General features: G+C 43.6%; 1 protein-coding gene across 1 annotated transcript in view; it reads left to right on the top strand.

The window, feature by feature from the left end:
* Positions 1–9,670: 9,670 nt before the first annotated feature.
* NUP160 (nucleoporin 160) overlaps positions 9,671–19,643 on the top strand; it is a 51,011-nt gene continuing 41,038 nt past the window's right edge. The window contains exons 1-7 of the mRNA XM_047070130.1: positions 9,671–9,785; positions 10,054–10,165; positions 14,922–15,132; positions 15,444–15,666; positions 16,975–17,053; positions 18,136–18,250; positions 18,743–18,901. Coding sequence (XP_046926086.1) covers positions 9,686–9,785; positions 10,054–10,165; positions 14,922–15,132; positions 15,444–15,666; positions 16,975–17,053; positions 18,136–18,250; positions 18,743–18,901 — 999 coding nt within the window. The 5' untranslated portion in view covers positions 9,671–9,685. The remainder of the gene's footprint in view (positions 9,786–10,053; positions 10,166–14,921; positions 15,133–15,443; positions 15,667–16,974; positions 17,054–18,135; positions 18,251–18,742; positions 18,902–19,643) is intronic.

The raw sequence follows: 19,643 nt of genomic DNA, 5'->3' as shown, positions 1-19,643 counted from the left end.
AATCTGAAGCAGATTCCAGGCTCTGAGCTGTCAGCACAGAGCCCGATGCGGGGCTTAAACTCACAAGCTGTGAGATTATGACCTGAGCCTAAGTCAGACACTTAACCAACAGAGCCACCCAAGCGTCCCTTTGTGTTTGTAGATCTCATTCTTTTTCATTGTCAAGTAGTATTCCAGTGTGTGTGTGTGTGTGTGTGTGTGTGTGCATGCGTGCATTACATCTTTTTTTTTTTTTTTTTACCGCATCTTCTTTATCCATTCATCAGTTGATGGACATGATAGCACTGCTATAAACATTGGGGTGCATGTGCCCCTTCAGATCAGCATTTTTGTATCCTTTGGATAAATTCCTGGTAATGCAATTGCTGGGTCATAGGGTAGTTCTATTTTTAATTTTCTGAGGAACCTCCATACTGTTTTCCAGAGTGGCTGTACCAGTTGCATTCCCACCAACAGTGCAAAAGAGTCCCCTTTCTCCGCATCCTTGGCAACATCTGTTGTTTCCTGAGTTGTTAATTTTAGCCATTCTGACAGGTGTAAAGTGGTATCTCACTGTGGTTTTGATTTGTATTTCTCTGATGATGAGTTCTGTTGAGTATCTTTTCACGTGTCTGTTAGCCATCTGGATGTCTTCTTTGGAGAAGTGTCTATTCATGTCTTCTGTCCATTTCTTCACTGGATTATTTGTTTTGGGGTATTGAGTTATAAATTCAAAATGGATGAAAGACCTAAATGTGAGACAGGAAACCATCAAAATCCTACAGGAGAAAACAGGCAGCAACCTCTTTGAACTTGGCCACAGCAACTTCTTACTTGACATGTCTCCAGAGGCAAGGGAAATAAAAGCAAAAATGAACTATTGGGACCTCACCAAGAGAAAAGCTTCTGCACAGTGAAGGAAACAATCAGCAAAACTAAAAGGCAACCGACAGAATGGGAGAAGATATTTGCAAATGACATATCGGATAAAGGGTTAGTATCCAAAATCTATAAACTACCAAATTCTCCTTTCAAAGAATATCTCTTAGGTTAGGAAAATCGGCTTTAAACTTCAATTTACAATACCGTTCCCTTCTACTTACTCATTCGTGGTGATCTAGCAAACCAAGACATTCTCACAATACAGTGTCAGGTGATAAAAGTATTTTTCTTACAAAAGTATCTTTTAATAAAATTTGCTGCGCAAATAATAATCTTATTAACATTCTGCATTTTGCTTCTAAATGAAGTCACCAACTAACCACTAGATGGCAGTATGATTCCATTTATATTACAGTCATCCCACAGCAGCATAGTAATGGTTCAAAAGGTATTTGAGTTTCCTAAGGATTCTTTTGCGGGTTTATTCATTCATTTAGTAATTCCTTCAAACATTTTTAGGTAACTTTTAAGTTTCAAGGACTCTGATGGATGTTGAAGATCAGAAAAGGAATGACAAAGCTCACTGTAAACATTATAATTATTGGATTCCTAGGAAACTGTAAGGCGACACCCATCAATTTAACAAACACTTTTGTGGAATGAAGAGAAGAGAAGAGAAGAGAAAGGGAGGAAAGGAGAAAAGGAAAGGAAGAAAGAGAAAGAAAGGAAGGGAGAGAGGAAGGAAGGAAGGAAGGAAGGAAGGAAGGAAGGAAGGAAGCAGGGAGGGAGGGAAGGAAGGAAAGAAGGAAACTACATAAAACATGCACATTGATTGCATGACATTTTAAGTTATCAACACAGAAATGAGAATACGGCACATGTGGAAAGCCTGGTGACAGACAAGCATCTAAGAAATTTTCACAGTCTGAACTAAGTGTCCCAAAGGCCACAAGTTGTGCAACTCGAGAGTCAATTTTGACCCAGGAAGGACATGCCTGTCCTCAGTCCTGGGGAACTTCTGGAGGGGACTCAGTTTCGAACTCAGAAATTAGGGAGAGATGAAGGTGAAGATCCAGCCTGTCTCTGGCTTTTGGGCCACAGATCTGGAGCTTCAGTGCCAGAAGAGAATTTGTGGGCGCCTGAGCGGCTCAGTCGGTCAAGCATCCGACTTCGGCTCAGGCCACGATCTTGCGATCTGTGGGTTAGAGCCCCGCATCGGGCTCTGTGCTGACAGCGCAGAGCCTGGACCCTGCTTCCGATTCTGTGTCTCCCTCTCTCTCTGCTCCTCCCCCACTCACACTCTGTCTCTCTCTTCTCTCAAATATAAATAAACATTAAAAAGAAGTACAATACCCTCTTCCTTAGAGGCACGGAGACGGGCAGCAGCCGGTCAGTGAGGCAGGGCTAGAGCTCGAACGCAGGCCTTCTAATGCCCAGCTGACGTTCTTTTCAATATTTCATCACCAATTTTGGCACTTAGAGTAGATCCTCCCCTAAACTCTTTCTCTCCCCTCAACTTTTTTTTGCGGATTCCCAGCTGGCTGAGCATCCTTGGACAAGATGTCATGTGCATGCGTCTCATGTTGGATTCCCCAGGCAACAGACTTGGAGGCAGAGATTTGCGTGCAGATTGCTCTCAGGAACAGTGCCTGGAAGGGACTAAGGGAAGCAGGGTTGGGCAGAAATAGAGGTTGAGGCCTCAACCCATCCCACTCAGCACCCTGGAGCTGAGATGGTCCTTCAGAGTTGTCCTAGATCAAAGCAAGAGGGGAGGATCTTTCCATGTTGGCCACTCACTGGTTGCAGGGGGCATAATCATAGACAAGGCAGCTCCCTTCAGCTAAAAGCAAAAATCAATGGACTAAATTCAAGGAGTTGGCGGGGTTCCCATTCCTTTTTGGAGGCTGTCGGGGGAAATCTGTTTCTGTGCCTTTCCCAGCTTCTAGAGGCTACCCACATTCCTTGCTCCTGGCCTTCTTGCTCCATCTCAGTCCCTTTCCATCCTCAGAGGGAGATGCTCTCTCCTTTTAAGGACTATGTGATTAGATAGGGCCTACCTGTGTGATCCAGGCTCACATCTCCACCTCTAGTTCCTCAACCTTACTCACACTTACAACGTCCCTTTTGCCATGTGAGGCAAAAGGCACCCTTTTCAGGTGCCAGGGATTAGGATGTAGACATTTGTGGGGGCAGGGAGGGCATTACTCTGCCTACCACAATCTGGATTAAACATTTTTGCAGGAATACTTTATATGTTCATAGCAGCATTATTCATAATAGCCAAAAAGGAAAACAACTCAAATGGCCAGTAACTGATGAAAAAAATGTAGTATATCTGCACAACGGAATACTGTTTGACCATAAAAAGGAATTTAGTACTGATTCACACTATAACACAGATGAACTTTGAAAACATTATGCCAAGTTAAAGAAGCCAAATGGCCACGTCCATATTATTCCATTTGTATAAGATGCCCAGAATAGGCAAATCTATAGAAACAGGAAAGCTGACTTCAGTAGTTTCCAGACGCTGAGGACAGGGGAAAGGGGCAGTGATGTTGATGGGTATTGGATTTCTTTGGGGGATGATATAAATGTTTCAAAATTAGATTGTGGGGATGGTTACATAGCTATGTACATATACAAAATTCACTGAACTGCAGACTTTATAGGGGAAAATTTTATGGTATGTTAATACCTTCATCAAGTTGTTTAAAAATCTTCTACAGATGATGCCATATTCTTTCACTTTGCATCACCCAGGAGGCACTTTACAGCTGGTTGTCCTTATTAGTGAGTAATGCTAAGATTGAACTCTGGGTTAAGATAGTAACAACTGATGGGAACTATATTTTTAATAAGTGCTTCAGAAAAGTTATCTGTCTTATAGGAATAATCTATCATAGAAGGATGTTACAAAAATGAAATGTGAATATGATATATTTAGTAAATCGTAAATATGGTACATAGAAAAATGTCCCCTTTCCCCACAACCCAAGGAAGATGTCCACATACTAATCCTTGGAACCTGTGACTGAGTACCTCACATGGCAAAAGGAACTTTGTAGAATCTAGAGATGAGGAGATTATTCTAGATGATCTGGGAGGCCCAACCTAATCACAGCAGAGAACTTTTCTCTGACGTCAGAGAGAAATGTGACATTGCTGGCTTTGAAGATGAAAGAAGGGGCCACCAGTCAAGGAGAGGGTTGGCATCATGAAGCTGGAAAAGATACGGAAAGGGACTCTCCTATACAGTCTCCAGAAAGAATACAGCACTACTGACCCCTTGATCTTAGCCCAACAAAACCCATGTTGGACTTCTAACCTATGCAACCATGTAAGCCACTAAATCTGTGGTCATTTACTGTAGCAGCAATAGAAAACTCATACAACAAAGCACACTGAACTCTAAGAGCATGACATATACGAGTGACATAGTTCAATACAGTAATATCCAAATTTCCCCAACCTATGGGTAAAAGCACAATTACATTAAAAACATGAAGAGGGGCACGTGGGTGGCTCAGTCAGTTGAGCACCCGCTTTCAGCTCGGGTCATGGTCTCATGGTTCATGAGTTCAAGCCCCGCGCTGGGCTCTGTGTGGACAGCTCAGAGCCTGGAGCCTGCTTCCGATTCTGTGTCTCCCTCTCTCTCTGCCCCTCCCCTGCTCACCCTCTGTTCCTCTCTCTCAAAAATAAGCATTAAGATTTATATATATATATATATATATATATATGTAAATATAAATATATCATATATACACACACACACACACACACACACACACACACATATATATAAAATAAACAAATTCCACTGACTTCTGGTCCCACCTACTCCAGCTGGCATATTATCAGTCCCTGCTAAAGAGCCCTGCAAGCATTTCTGGGAGTATCCAAGGAGGATGTGTGTTCATGAAATAATCCATCTCCAAGTAATCCAGGTAATTCCACCAAGTTACTATTAAGAATTGCTGTGCTGGCCAGGCTCCAGTCTCCTTGGGGGAACCACCCCTGCTTTCTAGGACACAAGTCCTTCCCAGGTACTCACCCCACTCCTTTGGTCACCAGACTTCTGGAAGGCACCCCCTCCAATATGCTGGAGGCTTTAAACTGGAAAAACTGCTCTGGGGTCATTTGCACAGGAGGAAGACTGGCTTTCTCCTTTTTGTGTACCCTCCACATGATCAGTCTTGACGCAGTACTTGAGGGCGCTCAATGTTTTATAGATTTTATAATGTACTTAGTCTTTTTGTCTTCCTAGTTCCCCACTCTGCTCTCCATGGACATCAGATATAAGTCCAGTAGGAACCAGGGAGGTAGGCGAATCACAATGTACTCAGAATGATCCCTCCACTACAACTAAGTCCCAAACCAAACTACTACAGGTTCCTTTTGCCCTAAGGCAAACTTTTCTCCCCAAGTCCCTTTTCAGTCCCCTAGCAAGTAGGTTTTGGGCAAACCCATCACACAAGTTTGACAGATGTGCCCAGATATGACCAAATCCCACTTGGACTCAAGTTAAGACTCCCACTGTATGAACAAGGCAGTCTACGCCTGGGACAGTGTAAGTGTTTCTCCCTCAAGGAGATTCAAGAATTTAAAGAAGGTAGATAAGCTTAAATTAGGACAAAGACCTTGGAAGTCAGGGCAACAGGGAGCCCCTGAAAGGCTTTTTTGAGTCCCCGAAACTTTTTAAGAAGTGTTAGAGACTGAATGTTTGTGTCCTCACCACCACCTCCCAAATTAGTATGTTGAAACCTAATCCCTACTGTCATGATATTTAAAAGTAGACTTTCCAGAGGTCCAGTGTGTGGGACTTTTCCATACCACCAGGCAATTAACTCAACTCCTGTGGACACTGACCAGATATCCCACAAATTTAACTCAATTCTGACACTATCTACCTGGAAATAACATCAGATTTCATAAGTTAAGGGCTCAGTCCCACAACACTGCTCCCATTTCAGATGCCAATTGCAAGTTCAGGTTGTCACATGTGCTTCTGACCATTGGCTATAAACTGGAGGTTCCCACAACCCCTTCCTTCAGTTTGATTAACTGCTAGAGTGGCTCACAAAACTCAGAAAACCAGTTTACTTACTAGAGTTTGGTTTATTACAAAGGATACTAAAGGATATGAATAAACAGCCAGATAGAGATACATAGGGCAAGGTCCTGAATGCAAGAGATTCTGTTCCCATGGAATTTGGGGCACAGTACAATGGGTTTATTCTGGTTCACCAATCTTGAAGCTCTCCAAACCCACCCTTCGGGGCTTTCACGGAGGCTTCATTATATAGGCGTGGTTGATTAGATCATTGGCCATTGGTGACTGAACTCAATCTCCAACCTCGCAAACCTCCCCAGAGATTGGGGGCTGGGGTGGGGCTGAAAGTTCCAACCTTCAAATCACACGGTTGCTTCCCCTGGCAACCAGCCCCCACCTTTAAGTTACCTAGGGACTTTCCAAAAGTCATTTCGTTAACATAAAAAAAGACACCTTTATCCTCTCATCACTTAGGGAATTCCAAGGGTTTTAGGATCTCTGTGCCCAGTATGATTCCTAGATTTCTAAATCAGGTCACTGGGTACTGATAGGCACATAATCACATAATGGTGTAGAGTGAGATAAAATGAGTTAAGTCCTGGATATGTTGAGGTTGAGAGGTCTGTGGGGGAATCCCAGTGATGTTTGTAGGCAGATGAATGCAAAGACTGAGCACTCAAGGGACTGGGTGCCTGGCTGGCTCAGTCAGTAGAGCATGTGACTCTTGATCTTGGCTTTGTGAGTTCAAGCTCTATGTTGGGCCCAGAGCTTACTTTAAAAATGAAAACTCTAAAAAAAAGAAAAAGAAAAAGAATAGGCAGTTGGATGCATAAGGTTGGAGTTCAAGGGAGAAAGGTTTTTACACTGGAGATCTGCATCTGGGAATTATCAGAATGTAGCAATCTAGTATTTAAAGCCAGAAGACTGCATGAAATCCTCAGGGGAGTTATTTGTAGACAGGCTCAAAAACTGAGCTCTGGGGTACTCCAACATTAAGAGGGCTGGGGAAAAGAGAAGCAAATTAGCAAAGGAGTCTGAAAAGAAACAGTCAGTGAAATGGGAGGAAAACAAGAGAGTGTAGTGTGGTGCCCTGGAGGCCGTGTGAAGAAAGTGAGCAAGAAAGCAACTAATTGTTCAAAAGCTGCAGATGGTCAAGTTAAGTTCAGGGTTAAGAATTCAGGGGTATCTGGCTGTATGAGTCTGTAGAGCATGCAACTCTCGATCTTGGGGTCGTGAGTTCGAGCCCCACATTAAGTGTAGAGATTACTTTAAAAAAAAAGAAAAAGGAATAAGAGTTCAGAGTTAGATATAATGGATGTCATTGGAGATCTTGAAAAAAGCTGCTTCAGTAGAGCAGCAGGAGCAAAAGCCTGATAATAGTGGGTTTAAGAGAGACTGGAAGATGGGACTGCAAGCTGGTGCAGCCACTCTGGAACCTCAGTATGGAGGTTCCTCAAAAAACTAAAAATAAAACTACCCTACGACCCAGCAATTGCACTACTAGGCATTTATCCAAGGGATACAGGTGTGCTCTTTCAAAGGGACATATGCACCCCCATGTTTATAGCAGCACTATCAACAATAGCCAAAGCATGGAAAGAGCCCAAATGTCCATCGATGGATGAATGGATAAAGAAGATGTGGTATATATATACAATGGAGTATCACTCGGCAATCAAAAAGAATGAAATCTTGCCATTTGCAACCACGTGGACGGAACTGGAGGGTGTTATGCTAAGTGAAATTAGTCAGAGAAAGACAAAAATCACATGACTTCACTCATATGAGGACTTTAAGACACAAAACAGATGAACATAAGGGAAGAGAAACAAAAATAACATAAAAACAAGGAGGGGGACAAAACAGAAGAGACTCATAAATATAGAGAGCAAACTGAGGGTTACGGGAGGGGTTGTGGGAGGGGGGATGGGCTAAATGGGTAAGGGGCACTAAGGAATCTACTCCTGAAATCATTGTTGCACTATATGCTAATTTGGATGTAAGTTTTAAAAATAATAATAATAATAATTAAACTAAATTTTAAAAAAGAGATTGGAAGAAAAGAAATTAAACAGAAAGCTCTTGAATTCTGCCCTAACAGTGAAGAACAGCTCTGAGGTAGGAGATAGTAGCTAAAGAAAGCAGAGATCAAATGAGGGTTTCTGTGTGTGGTGAGAAGGAAAAATAACAGCATGTTTGTGTGCTTAGGGAAGCAAGTCAGTAAATAGGAGCAGGGGTTGAAGACGTAGGAGAGAGGATATAACTGCTAGAATGGTGTCCTTGAGTAGGTGATCTGGAAAAAATGTAAAAAGGTTGTCCTCCCGTAAGTTCAGGGACAGTTCAATTTACAGTGGTAACAGTACAGGAAGACAGAGTATGTGGGTACAGATGAAGGCAGGTAGGGAGAGGTGGTAGTGAGGGAAATTCTCTTTCGATTGCATCAATCTTGTAAGCGAAAATGCAAGCTGAGAGTGAGGAGGAGGGGGGAGGTGTTACCGGTTAGAGAAGTTGTGAAATGCTCATATCTTGGACCATAAGTGGACAAAGGAAGTACGATGTGTTTGCTGGGCAGCAATATGGACCCACTCAACGTTTAGAAGCCTAATGGAGGTAGAGGAAGTCATCTGTATGATTGCGTATTTTATTCCAGCCCTGTTCAGCTGCAGACTTGGATTCAATCAAAGCTGTAGTTTTTACCAGAGCATAATGAAGAGGAAGAGAGCTAGGAAAAGGAGTAATTTAAATGGAACTTAAGCAGAGCAAGAAGGAAACCTCAAGGAAATGAGGGACAGTGAAAAGGTGGAAGAACAATGGACACAGTAGGTGGGATGGAGGGATGGCATCGCTAACGTTGGTGTCCTAGGAGCAAGCTGGAAAGTTAGGCGGGAGTGGTCAGCATAAGATCAATGAAACAGAGAATGACAGCGAAGGGTTGCAGTCACTGGTAATAGCAAGAATAACAGAATTGCTTAACAAATGTTGACTACTGAGGAAAAAAGAAAAACATTTTCCCCTGAAAATCAGCATTTTCCCCAGTTCTGGGCATCTATTGTGCCCTAGATATGGGCAAAGTAACAGTATCTTCCAAACTTCCGGATGAGGAATGGAAGCAAAGGCAAATTCCCTTCACGTACGCAAGTGAGCAGTATTTAGGTAATCTCAGCAAGTTGTTATCAATGTTTTATCGAACGCAATATGTATCATTACACAAGATTACACGAATACAGCCTCTTGAAAAGATTCCAATACAAAAGATCCCCTCTCCCCATTCCACATGTCAACCGAAGGCCAAAAGGGAGACCAGGAGACTTACGGACTGCCACCCCAACGCAGGGAAGGGTGACCGCGAACTCGGAAAACCCGGCAGAGGGCGCTCAGCTGCCCCGCCTCCCCGGACCTCGCCCCTCCCGGGAAGCTCAGCTCCACCGCCGCCCGCGCCCGGGTTTTCAAAATGGAAACAAACCCGGCCCCGCCCCGCTCCCGGAGGTCGCCGGGAAAAGGGCACCGCCCCCTGGGGGGGCATCCCAGCCGGCCAGGCGAATGTCCCCGCAAGCAGAATCGGCTCACTCTTTCCCTTTCCCTTCTGACTTCCTCCCTGCCCACTTTCGTTCTCCAGCCAACTGACTGGAAGCCTTGCAACGAACGGTCTTACCCTCTCTTCTCCTCTGGCTTCCTCACCTGTCCGCAACTCCGCCCGCCCCACCCCCGGAAGTGACGATGGCCTCCCATCCTTGCTTGCGTCCCGTCGAGCCTTGCGGCGGCGGCGGGAAGATGGCGGCGGCGGGAGCCCTGGAACGGAGCTTCGTGGAGCTCAGCGGTGCTGAGCGCGAGAGGCCGAGACACTTTCGGGAATTCACAGTGTGCGGCATTGGTACGGAAGCAGCTAAGGAGGACGCGATCCGGTCCTTCCCCTCGGGCATCTCCTATGGGTCCCTACATGTCTGACCCCTCGTTCATACTCCTAAGTCCACATGCCTATAGCCCCGGGATCAGAGCTTCCGTAGTGTCCTACTTCGCCCTCCTTTCTTCCCCTTCTCTTTGTATGGATTGTCAGTCGTCACCCTCTGCTTTCTCAGTGCCTTCAGTCCCTGTCATCCCTAAAGAGTTAGGTGTGCGGGCTGACCAATCTTCTTTTGCAGGGACTGCAAATGCCTTGGCTGGAGCCGTGAAATACAGTGAGAGCGCGGGAGGCTTCTGTTATCTGGAAAGTGGCAAGTTGTTCGCCGTCACCAGAAACAGGTTCATTCATTGGTAAGTGCTGTGTTCGCCAACCCCCCTGGCAGGTTGGGCTGTTGGACTTCTGACTTCTCGTGGCTGTTGCCAGAATGTCATTCTCCGAGGCGGTAATAGACAGGAAAAGAGGACTGTTTTCACATCTGAATCAGGGGAAAATTAGGGAGCCGCAGAGTACTAGGAGAGGTGCCCTTCCAGGCAGCACTAAAAGCAGAGGAAATGAAGCTTATGGGATAAAGCCCCAAAGTCCAGTCTTAAACTTGAACTCATTGTGTTTTTATAGTGTTCTACAGCTTCCTTAATTCTTCAAATACATTTGAGCTCTTTCACGTCAGGCATCTGAGCACGTCTAGTATCTAAGTTTGCTAGAAATGGAGTGGTGAACAAAAGCAACACCATTTCCATCACGCAAGATGTTGTAGCTGTTTGAAGATGGGTGTGGACCTGCTTTTGATGGTGCAGTTTTATGAAGGAAAAGACACTAAAGTAAGGGACTGCGACATAGGTGTATAAATACAAATTTTTCATACTTGCCTCATAGGAAAAGTATAGGGGCTGTGAGAGGCTAATGAGCGGACCAAATGTTATTAGTGAGACAGAGAAGGCCTTCAAGGATATCACATTTAACCCGAGATCTGTAGGATGAAAAGTTGGCCGGGTAGGGAGGGGATTGGGGGACAGAGCCGTCCAGCACACAGCATCACCATATGCAAAATCCATGAGATAGAAGGAACTGGGCAGGTTTGAGGAACTAACTGGATGGAGATCTGTGTGGCTTAAGTACAGTGGGCGAAATGGACAGTGGTGTGAAGATGCTGAGACGGGGGAAGTAAGCAGGACTCAGATCATGGAGGACCCTCAGATCCTTTCTAAGCGTTTTGGATTTTTTCCCCCCAAGCACATTGAGTAATTGAGTAAAGGATTTTAAAGAGTTACTCTTTACTAACATAACCAAAATTGCATTAAAAAAAAAAAAACAGTTTAGGGGTGCCTGGGTGGCTCGGTTGGTTAAGCGTCTGACTATTGATTTCAGCTCAGGTCTTGACCCCTTTTCTTTTATTTAAAAAGAAAAAAAATCATTTTACTTCATGGCAGGTGGATTTGAGTTAGATAGGTATAATACAAAAAAACTGCTCGCTTTAATGATGGCCCATGTGAGAGATGCTGGTGGCTCACTTACAGGAGTAGCTAGGAAAGGAGAAATAGATGGATTTAAGATGCATTTAGAAGGCAGTTTCACTAGGACTTGGTGACAGAGTGAATATGGGGTAGAAGATGGGAAGGGAAATGGAGGGAACAAAGTCAGTTCCCTGGTTTCTGGTGTGACTAACAAGATATTGGGTGGGCAAGTTGCCTTTTACTAATACAAAGAAGATGGAGAGATGTGAATAATTCTTTCCGATACATTTGAAGTTAACCTGTGTAGGAGCCCTTCAGAAATGTCATGTAGGCCTTGAAATGTATAGGTCTGAGGCTCAGAAGAGAGACCTATGTTTGACGTACAAGTCTCATTTAAGAAATACTTTTTAGTACCTAATATTTTCCAGTCAGTGTTCAGGGACTGAGAATATAGCAGGGAACAAAACAAAGTCCCTGCTCTCATGGAGGGAAAGAGGCAATAAACAACAATAATCCCCCAAAACAAATAAATACAGTTTGTCCAGTGATGAGTGGAATAGAGAACAGGGAGGCAAGGTGAGAGGAAAGGGAAATGCCTGTAGGACATGCCTGCAGTTACCTTTCATAGAAGGTAGTCAGGGAAGACCCAGTGAGAAGTTGGCATTTGAGCGGAGGAAGTAGGTATCTGGGGGATGAGATTTTTCAGGTAGAGCCTTCCAAGAAAAAGGAACCAAAAATGCAAGGAACCTCAGACAGGAGCTTGTTCATTGTGCTTAAAGAATGGCAAGGGGCCAGGAGTCTGCAGCTAAGTGATCAAAGGGTAGAATAGGAAAGTAGCCACGGGTCAAATCAGGGCTTTGTTGGTGACTTTAAGGCTTCGACTTTTGCTCTGAGTTAGATGAGAAGAAGCCATTGAAGGGTTTTAAGTGGAGGAATGACCTGATCTAGGTTGTGTTTTTAGAGGATCGCTGTGGCTGCTGTATTGAGGACAGGGTATAGTGGGGAAAGGTTGGGAGCAGGGAGACTGATTAGGAGGTTGGTGCCATGGTCCAGACGAGATGCTGGCAGCTTAGAACAGGGTGGTATTGGCAGAGGCAGTGAGAAATGTTCTGTTTGTGGATATGTCTTGAAGGTAAGTTTGTTAGAATTACTATTGGTTCAGATATAGGGTATACAGAAAGAGAAGCATCAAGGGAGACCTCCAGAGTTTTGTCTTGAGCAACTGGAAGTTACAGAGATGCCATTAATTGAGTTGGAGAAGAGTGAAGGTGAAGTGGGTGTTTTGGTCTCTTTGTTTTGCAGGTTTGCTAGTCTAGGTGTTCTGTAACAGGTTTCATTTGAAACCCCTGTTAGATATCCAGGTGGAAGTGTTGAGGCAGTAGCCAGTTCAGTGGAGAGTTTGGACTAAAGATATAGATTTGGGAATTGCTGGCATTAGATGGCATTTAAAGCTATTACACTGAGTGAGATCACTTAGAGATCGCCAGAAGTATTGGCATTTGGGGCCAGAAAAGCCTTTGTTGTGGGGAGCTGCCCTGCACATTTTAGGGTATTGAGTAGCATCCCTGGTCTCTACCCACTACAGGCCAAGAGCACCCCCTCCCCAGTGTAACAAGCAAAAATTTCTCCAGGTACTATTAAATGTTATTAAGGAGTGGGGTAGATTGTTCCCCTGTTGAGAACTTGTGTAGTGGAGGAAAGTTAAGTTCTGAGGACTAAACCCTGGAGCACTCCAATATTTAGTAAGATAAGGAGACTAGGAAGGAATAGGAGGGACATAAGAGTTGAACAAAAAGCGAGTGTTATCTCAGAAGCTAAGGGAAATATTTCAAGGAGAAGAATAGTGAAAAACTGTTAAGTACTGCATATAAGTCAGAGAAATGAAAATAGACCTCTGTGTGGTGGAGGTTTGTCAGAAACTGCTCCCACTGTGGTACAAACATCTGAAGTGGCTGGGCTCTGGAGAGAAGATGACAGGAATTGTGAGTACAGAATAGCTCTCTTAAGGAGCACCGCTGTGAGAGAAGTAGAGAACTCCAATTCTCGAAGGAGGGCGATGCAAGTGTATGGAGGAAGTATAATAGTGTATGCATACACAGTCAAGAGCAATCACTAGATGGGAACTGCAGAAAGTGAGATATTAGAAAAAAATATAGATGCAGGAAAGGAAGTGTGGGAGAGTAACAGTGAGCCAGGAGCTAGTCTTCAAGGAATGAAAGAGACTTGCAGATAACTGCGATGGGCAGGGGTCGTAGGTGGTATCTGGCTGCACGTGCCTCAGAGCTGAGTAGTTCGGGCAGGGAGGGAGGAACAGTGGCGCTGGAGTGGCAGTGGGGAGCAAGCAGGACAGCTGTGCCCCACTTTGAGGCCCCAGCACAGAGAGTGTGGTAGAGAGAGCTTACCACCGTTAGAGAGGACTCTGAGGGGTGTCCTCAGGGCAAGATCCAGGACCCAACTTTAACCATAAAGCAAGAAGGTGAAGCAGGTTTTCAGAGACGAGGTTGAGAGTCCAAAAAATTGTGCTGATGATGTGCCGTGAGTTACCAGAAGCAAAGCAGCCCTAGGAAATTAGAGTTCACATGGTGCGTACAGCTTCGTGGGTGGAAAAGATGCGCTTTGAGAGAATGGGTACAGTAAGCAGATAAGACACCCGAAAATCAAGGTTGGAGGAAATAAAATGCAAGCATCAGGTCCAGGAGAAGGAGAGGGAATGCCTGGAGACACGGGGAAAAAGCAGGAGAGGGTAGTATCATCGAAGTCAGGAAAGAAACTCTCAGAAGGACAGCATTGTCAAGTATGGGGAATGCTACTAAGAGGTCAAGTAAGAACAGGGCAGGAATCCACTGGAATTGGTGTGGTGACCTTGGTAAGAAGAGGGCAGGTTGAAGAGTATGAGGGAGATGAAGAGATAGAGAAGACATGGCCATGGAGGGGAAAGGAGAGATGGTGATAGCCGGATAGTGGCAGGAATGGGGTGATGGAAAGGGAGAGGCCAGGGAAGAGCGCATTTGAATGTTGAGGGAAGGCTTTGGCAGAAGGAGAGATGGACACAGAAGGGATATACTTGAGAACATCAGAGGTTGCCCTCGAATTGCTGGAAGGAGACTCGCTCTTCAGGGGAGGATGCAGGCAGACTGGTAAATGAGCTGATGAGAAGGTAGGGCCCTCCCAGCACGGTGTTTTCTATGATCCAGTGCTACCATATGGCAGAGTTGCGCCTGAAGAGGTCTTCCCTGCATCCAAGAGGAAGTCACTGAAAGGGAAAGAGTCACATTTGTTAGGGTCACCATAGTATGATGCTGTAGTACTGATAGTAGAGGCATTCCACTGTAAGTAATGGGGATGCATGGTGTGAATTTTCTTTATAGTGGGGTTCAGTTACTTTGAGTGTCATCATCCTAAATAAATAAGCCATCAAGTTTGGAAATGCCTCCATTTTAACAGAGAATCATATAGTAAGATTGGAATTTTATATGGTACTGTGGTTGGCAAATGAATGTATCGTGATGGTTTAGATTCTAAAAGTTGATCTGAATTTGTTTACCCAAAACTTTGAAATTGGGAAAGTTCATCTGGAAGCCACTTCCATATATTTCAAGACAACAGTCAGTTGGGAAAGCATAAACTGTTTAAACAAATGTCTCTTTTTTAATAGGAAGACCTCTGGAGATACATTGGAGCTGGTGGAAGAGTCACTGGACGTAAATCTGTTGAATAATGCAGTTCGCCTCAAATTCCAAAATTGCAGCCTCTTACCTGGAGGGGTTCACGTCTCTGAGACTCAGAATCATGTGATAATCTTGATCTTGACCAATCAGACAGTGCACAGATTACTTTTACCACACCCTTCCCGGATGTATAGGAGCGTAAGTTGGTTAAGAGTAATATCCTTTATTTCCCAAGTTACTCTGGTTGTCACACATCTAATGCTGGAGCAATATCCTTTAGAAATTGAAGGAAAATTGGATTTCTTGGTAGCTCTTACCAAGCATACTTTTGATAGTTACAATCTAAAATGATCAGACACATTTTTAAGTTGAAATAATCTTGATGAAAAAGAACAGCTTTGTTTCCAGGCTCAATTGTTTCTTTTAAAACTTTTGTAGCCATTGAAAGGAACTGAGCAAAATTCAGTTTATTTTGATTTAACAGATTTTTCTTTTTAATTACTCCACAGGAGTTGGTAATTGAAAGTCAGATGCAGTCAATATTTACTGACGTTGGAAAAGTTGATTTCAGGGATCCTTGCAACTCTCAATTAATTCCAGCAGTACCTGGACTCTCCCCTAATTCTACCTCCTCGGCAGCTTGGCTTGGCAGTGATGGGGAGGCTCTGTTTGCTCTTCCGTCTGCTTCTGGGGGAATCTTTGTTCTTAAACTACCGTCTTATGACATACCTGGTAAGAGTGGGAGCTGAACTTGGATTTAACTTTAAGCAAGGAATGTTGGCAGTAAAACAGACCTTAGAAGACCATACCCATCATCCAAGGCAGGAATTGCTTCTCTACTCCCCCTGAAATTGATCATTCAGTGTTGCTTGCCAAAGGAGTCTCTAGTGCTTTTACTGTTTTTTGTTTTGTTTTGTTTGTTTTCTGAGAAGGTAAGATTTTATACAGCGGATGAGGAATTGTAAAGCTTTTCGGAATGTGGGAAGACATAACTGTAAGACAGCCTAGTCTAAAGCCTGTAGTAGAGATGAGTTGACTAGTTATCTACCTTCAGGTTGAGGTACTATCACTAAAGTAAGTTAATTGACACAAGGAAGTTCGGCTGCTGATAACCTGCTCCAAGTCACCACTGTCTCCTGCCTGGATTATTGCATTATCTTCCTAAATATCCCTCAGATCTGTTCTTACCCCTCTACAGAAACTTCTGAGATACACTTTAAGTAGAGTCATGTCACTCCATTGCTCAAAGCCCTCAAGTGAGGGTTTGTTCTTCATATCATTCTGAATAAACCCAGAGTCCTTACGTTGGCTTTCAGGGACCTCTTTTTTCCCCTTCGCCTTCTCTACACCAGCCTCATGCTTCTCGCAATTGCAATTCCTTGAACATACTGGGCATACTCTTACATCAGGGTTTTTGCCTGAGATAGTCTTTCTCCAGCTGCCAGCTTGGCTCATTCCCTTAACTCCTCAAGGTCTTCACTCAATGTTCCCTCAGTGTGTGAGGCCTTCCCTGACCACCCTTTTCCAAATTGCACATACACACACAGCATTCACTGTATGCTTTCTGTTTTCACTTATTACCATTCTGCTTAGTTTGTGAGCTGTCTCGGCTTCTGACCTTCTCCCAGTGGAATGTAAGTTTTATGAGGACAGGTGTTTTTTTTTTTTAATGTTTTGTTTACTGCCACATCTTCAGCACCTAGAACTGTGCCTGACACATGAAAGGAACCCAATGATTCTTTTGGGAAGAATGACTGTTCTGAGCAGCAATCAGGTTACTATTTGTAACTGTTTGGCAAAAATTTTCCCTAGCAATATGTTAGTACTATTTTTATTAATGCAGTAATGATTCAAGATATTTTAAGTGTGATGTATGTGGAAAGGTACATCCTAAAACCCTCTTATTCAGTATGGAAATGGAGAAGCCTGTCACCTGTTATAAGGACCTTGTTCATGATTGGATGGATCCTTGTTTTTGAGTTTCTCTGAGTCTGATCAAGAGGTGCCTTGGATGTCACTGGTCTGTTTTCAATCTCGTAGGGATGGTGTCAGTTGTGGAACTAAAACAGAGTTCAGTAATGCAGAGACTGCTTATAGGCTGGATGCCAACAGCTATCAGGTAAGTGGTGTCTGGTGGGCAAACCAAAGGGCCCAAGAATTTCATTTTTGCACTGGTCAGGAACTATTAGTGATTCTAGTCTTATTCTAAGGCAGATAAGCATTATACTGGAAAGGAGAAGAGTCTGCAAAATATCACAGTCCATCTGAGGAGAGCCACACCTCAGACATCTTGATAGCAGAAACTGATTTTTTCTATATTTTCTCATGATATTCAACTCAGTGCTCTGCTCTGACTCACTAATTTTGTGTAAAATTAGAAGTAGGAAGTTTCTGATGATTAAAACTCTATTGCTTTCTTATGTAGAGCCCTTTAAAGTATATCATAGTGATTGGTTATAGACCAAGTAGAAAATATAGTTATCTGATACCAGCATGTAAACTCTTGGTTCCTTGTGTTGACTAAGAGTGTACATTTATAGGGGCACCTGGCTGGCTTAATCGGTAGATCATGCAATTCTTGATCTTGGGGTTGCGAGTTCATGCCCCATGTTGGATGTAGGAAATACTTAAAATCTTAAACAAAATGGTACATTTATAACTTTCTTTTATCTGTTTAATTACAAGTTCTAATAATCTTGGGGTGCCTGGGTGGCTCAGTCGGTTAAGCATCCGACTTCGGCTCAGGTCATGATCTCGCGGTTTGTGTGTTCGAGCTCTGCGTCGGGCTCTGTGCTGACAGCTCAAAGCCTGCAGCCTGCTTTGGATTCTGTGTCTCTCCATCTCTCGGCCCCTCCTCTGCTCATGCTCATAATAAATAAATGTTAAAAAAGTTTTGTTTTTTTTTTTAATTTTTTTTTCAACATTTATTTATTTTTGGGACAGAGAGAGACAGAGCATGAACGGGGGAGGGGCAGAGAGAGAGGGAGACACAGAATCGGAAACAGGCTCCAGGCTCCGAGCCATCAGCCCAGAGCCTGACGCGGGGCTCGAACTCACGGACCGCGAGATCGTGACCTGGCTGAAGTCGGACGCTTAACCGACTGCGCCACCCAGGAGCCCCTAAAAAAGTTTTTAAAAACAAGTTCTAATAACCTGATAGTTAGAACACTACGAGCCTAAAATTGGGCTTTATGTTTTTAGAGGTGACCAGGGGCCTTCAGATCGTCCCCTCGCTCTTGCTGTTCATTGTGTCGAGCACGATGCCTTCATCTTTGCTCTGTGCCAGGATCATAAACTACGAATGTGGTCTTATAAGGTAAATGCTACATTTATAGTTACTGTAAGTTAAAATAGCATTGCGAATTGTGAGAGAATTGAAGTCAATCTTGCTGTTTCTGTCAAAGATTATTAAGATCACTGAAGTTTGGAAATTGCAGGCCATTTCTACATTCAGACAGTTTCATTTAGCTTTTTCATACATTTCTCCCCTTTTTTATATATTTTTAAATTATGAATCCTACAGAATTAAGATATACAGAGAATAATCTTCACTTAAGAGGAATGAATGTGTTTTGTAAATGCAAGTTGATAAAACAGTTTTCAGGATTCATACGCAAAACAGATGATCTTATTTATCAGACTTAGGAGACATTTTCATCTCAGACTTTAAAAAAAAATCTTTAGTGTCCCTCAGCAGATAAAAGAGGAGTGCTAGGTGTGATGAGTGCACATCCTTTCAAAGGGGAAGAAGTTTGTTTTTCCTGACTTGGATATTCTTTGATACTACTTGTTGACTTATCTTGAGCAGGACCAAATGTGCCTGATGGTGGCCGACATGCTGGAGTATGTTCCTGTGACTAAAGACTTTCAGCTCAGTATTGGAACTGGACATAAGTTACGGCTTGCTTATTCCCCTTCCATGGGACTCTACCTAGGGCTGTTCATGCATTCACCAAAACGCGGACAGGTATGAAACAAATAAGACCTGTATCAAGCTACACTGTATGTACTGATGTGGGCAAGTAGCGGGAGATACATTTGAGTCTATTTAAGCTCTTCCCACCAACCTAGGTGTTTCATGTGTTGTTTCTGTGGAGATGATGGGTTTTGTGCTAATGTGTGAATCAAAAAAATCGTGAAGAAGTCGGGGTGAAAGGGAGTAGAGAGTTCAAAGGAACGTGAAAGGAAAAGTTAACCAAAGCTAAATAAGAAAGAGCCAGTTTGGACATCTGGGTGGAAAAATGGAGTTATGAAAGGGATGCAGGTGTTACTGAGTGGTTGGAGGGAAGTTAATTTTTAGAAATAATTTTGCTCGTCTTCCAAACACTAGCTGTTGTATGTAGATGAGGTATTTAGGATGTCATATAATGGTAATCCGGTAATAAACAACCATTCGTTGGATATTCTGTGTTTGCCATGATGCCGGGCCCCTTATGTACATTAATAGCAAATACTTGGACAGTGCTTACTCTGGGCTCACACGCTTTATGCATGTTATCCATTTAATCCGGATAACATTTCAGTGGGGTAGGGTCTGTCCTCACTGTGCTAGAGGTGCCCATCCGGGTGCCTCTTCACCCTTGTTGGGCTCTGATGCCCAACTACAGGTTGCCCCTCCATATGGATGCCTTGTTCATGCCTTTTGAGCTGATACTCTGCCACCCCTATTCAGTGGTCACCCTCCTTCCCTGCTTGGGCTTTAATCACCA

This window comes from Lynx rufus, unplaced genomic scaffold, assembly GCF_022079265.1.
Source record: "Lynx rufus isolate CCGP_SWC_20201006 ecotype Redwood Valley unplaced genomic scaffold, mLynRuf1.p SCAF_9, whole genome shotgun sequence".
Taxonomy (NCBI): Eukaryota; Metazoa; Chordata; class Mammalia; order Carnivora; family Felidae; genus Lynx; species Lynx rufus.
The sequence above is the reverse complement of the archived record's forward strand: the minus strand, read 5'-3'. Positions and strand labels throughout refer to the sequence as shown.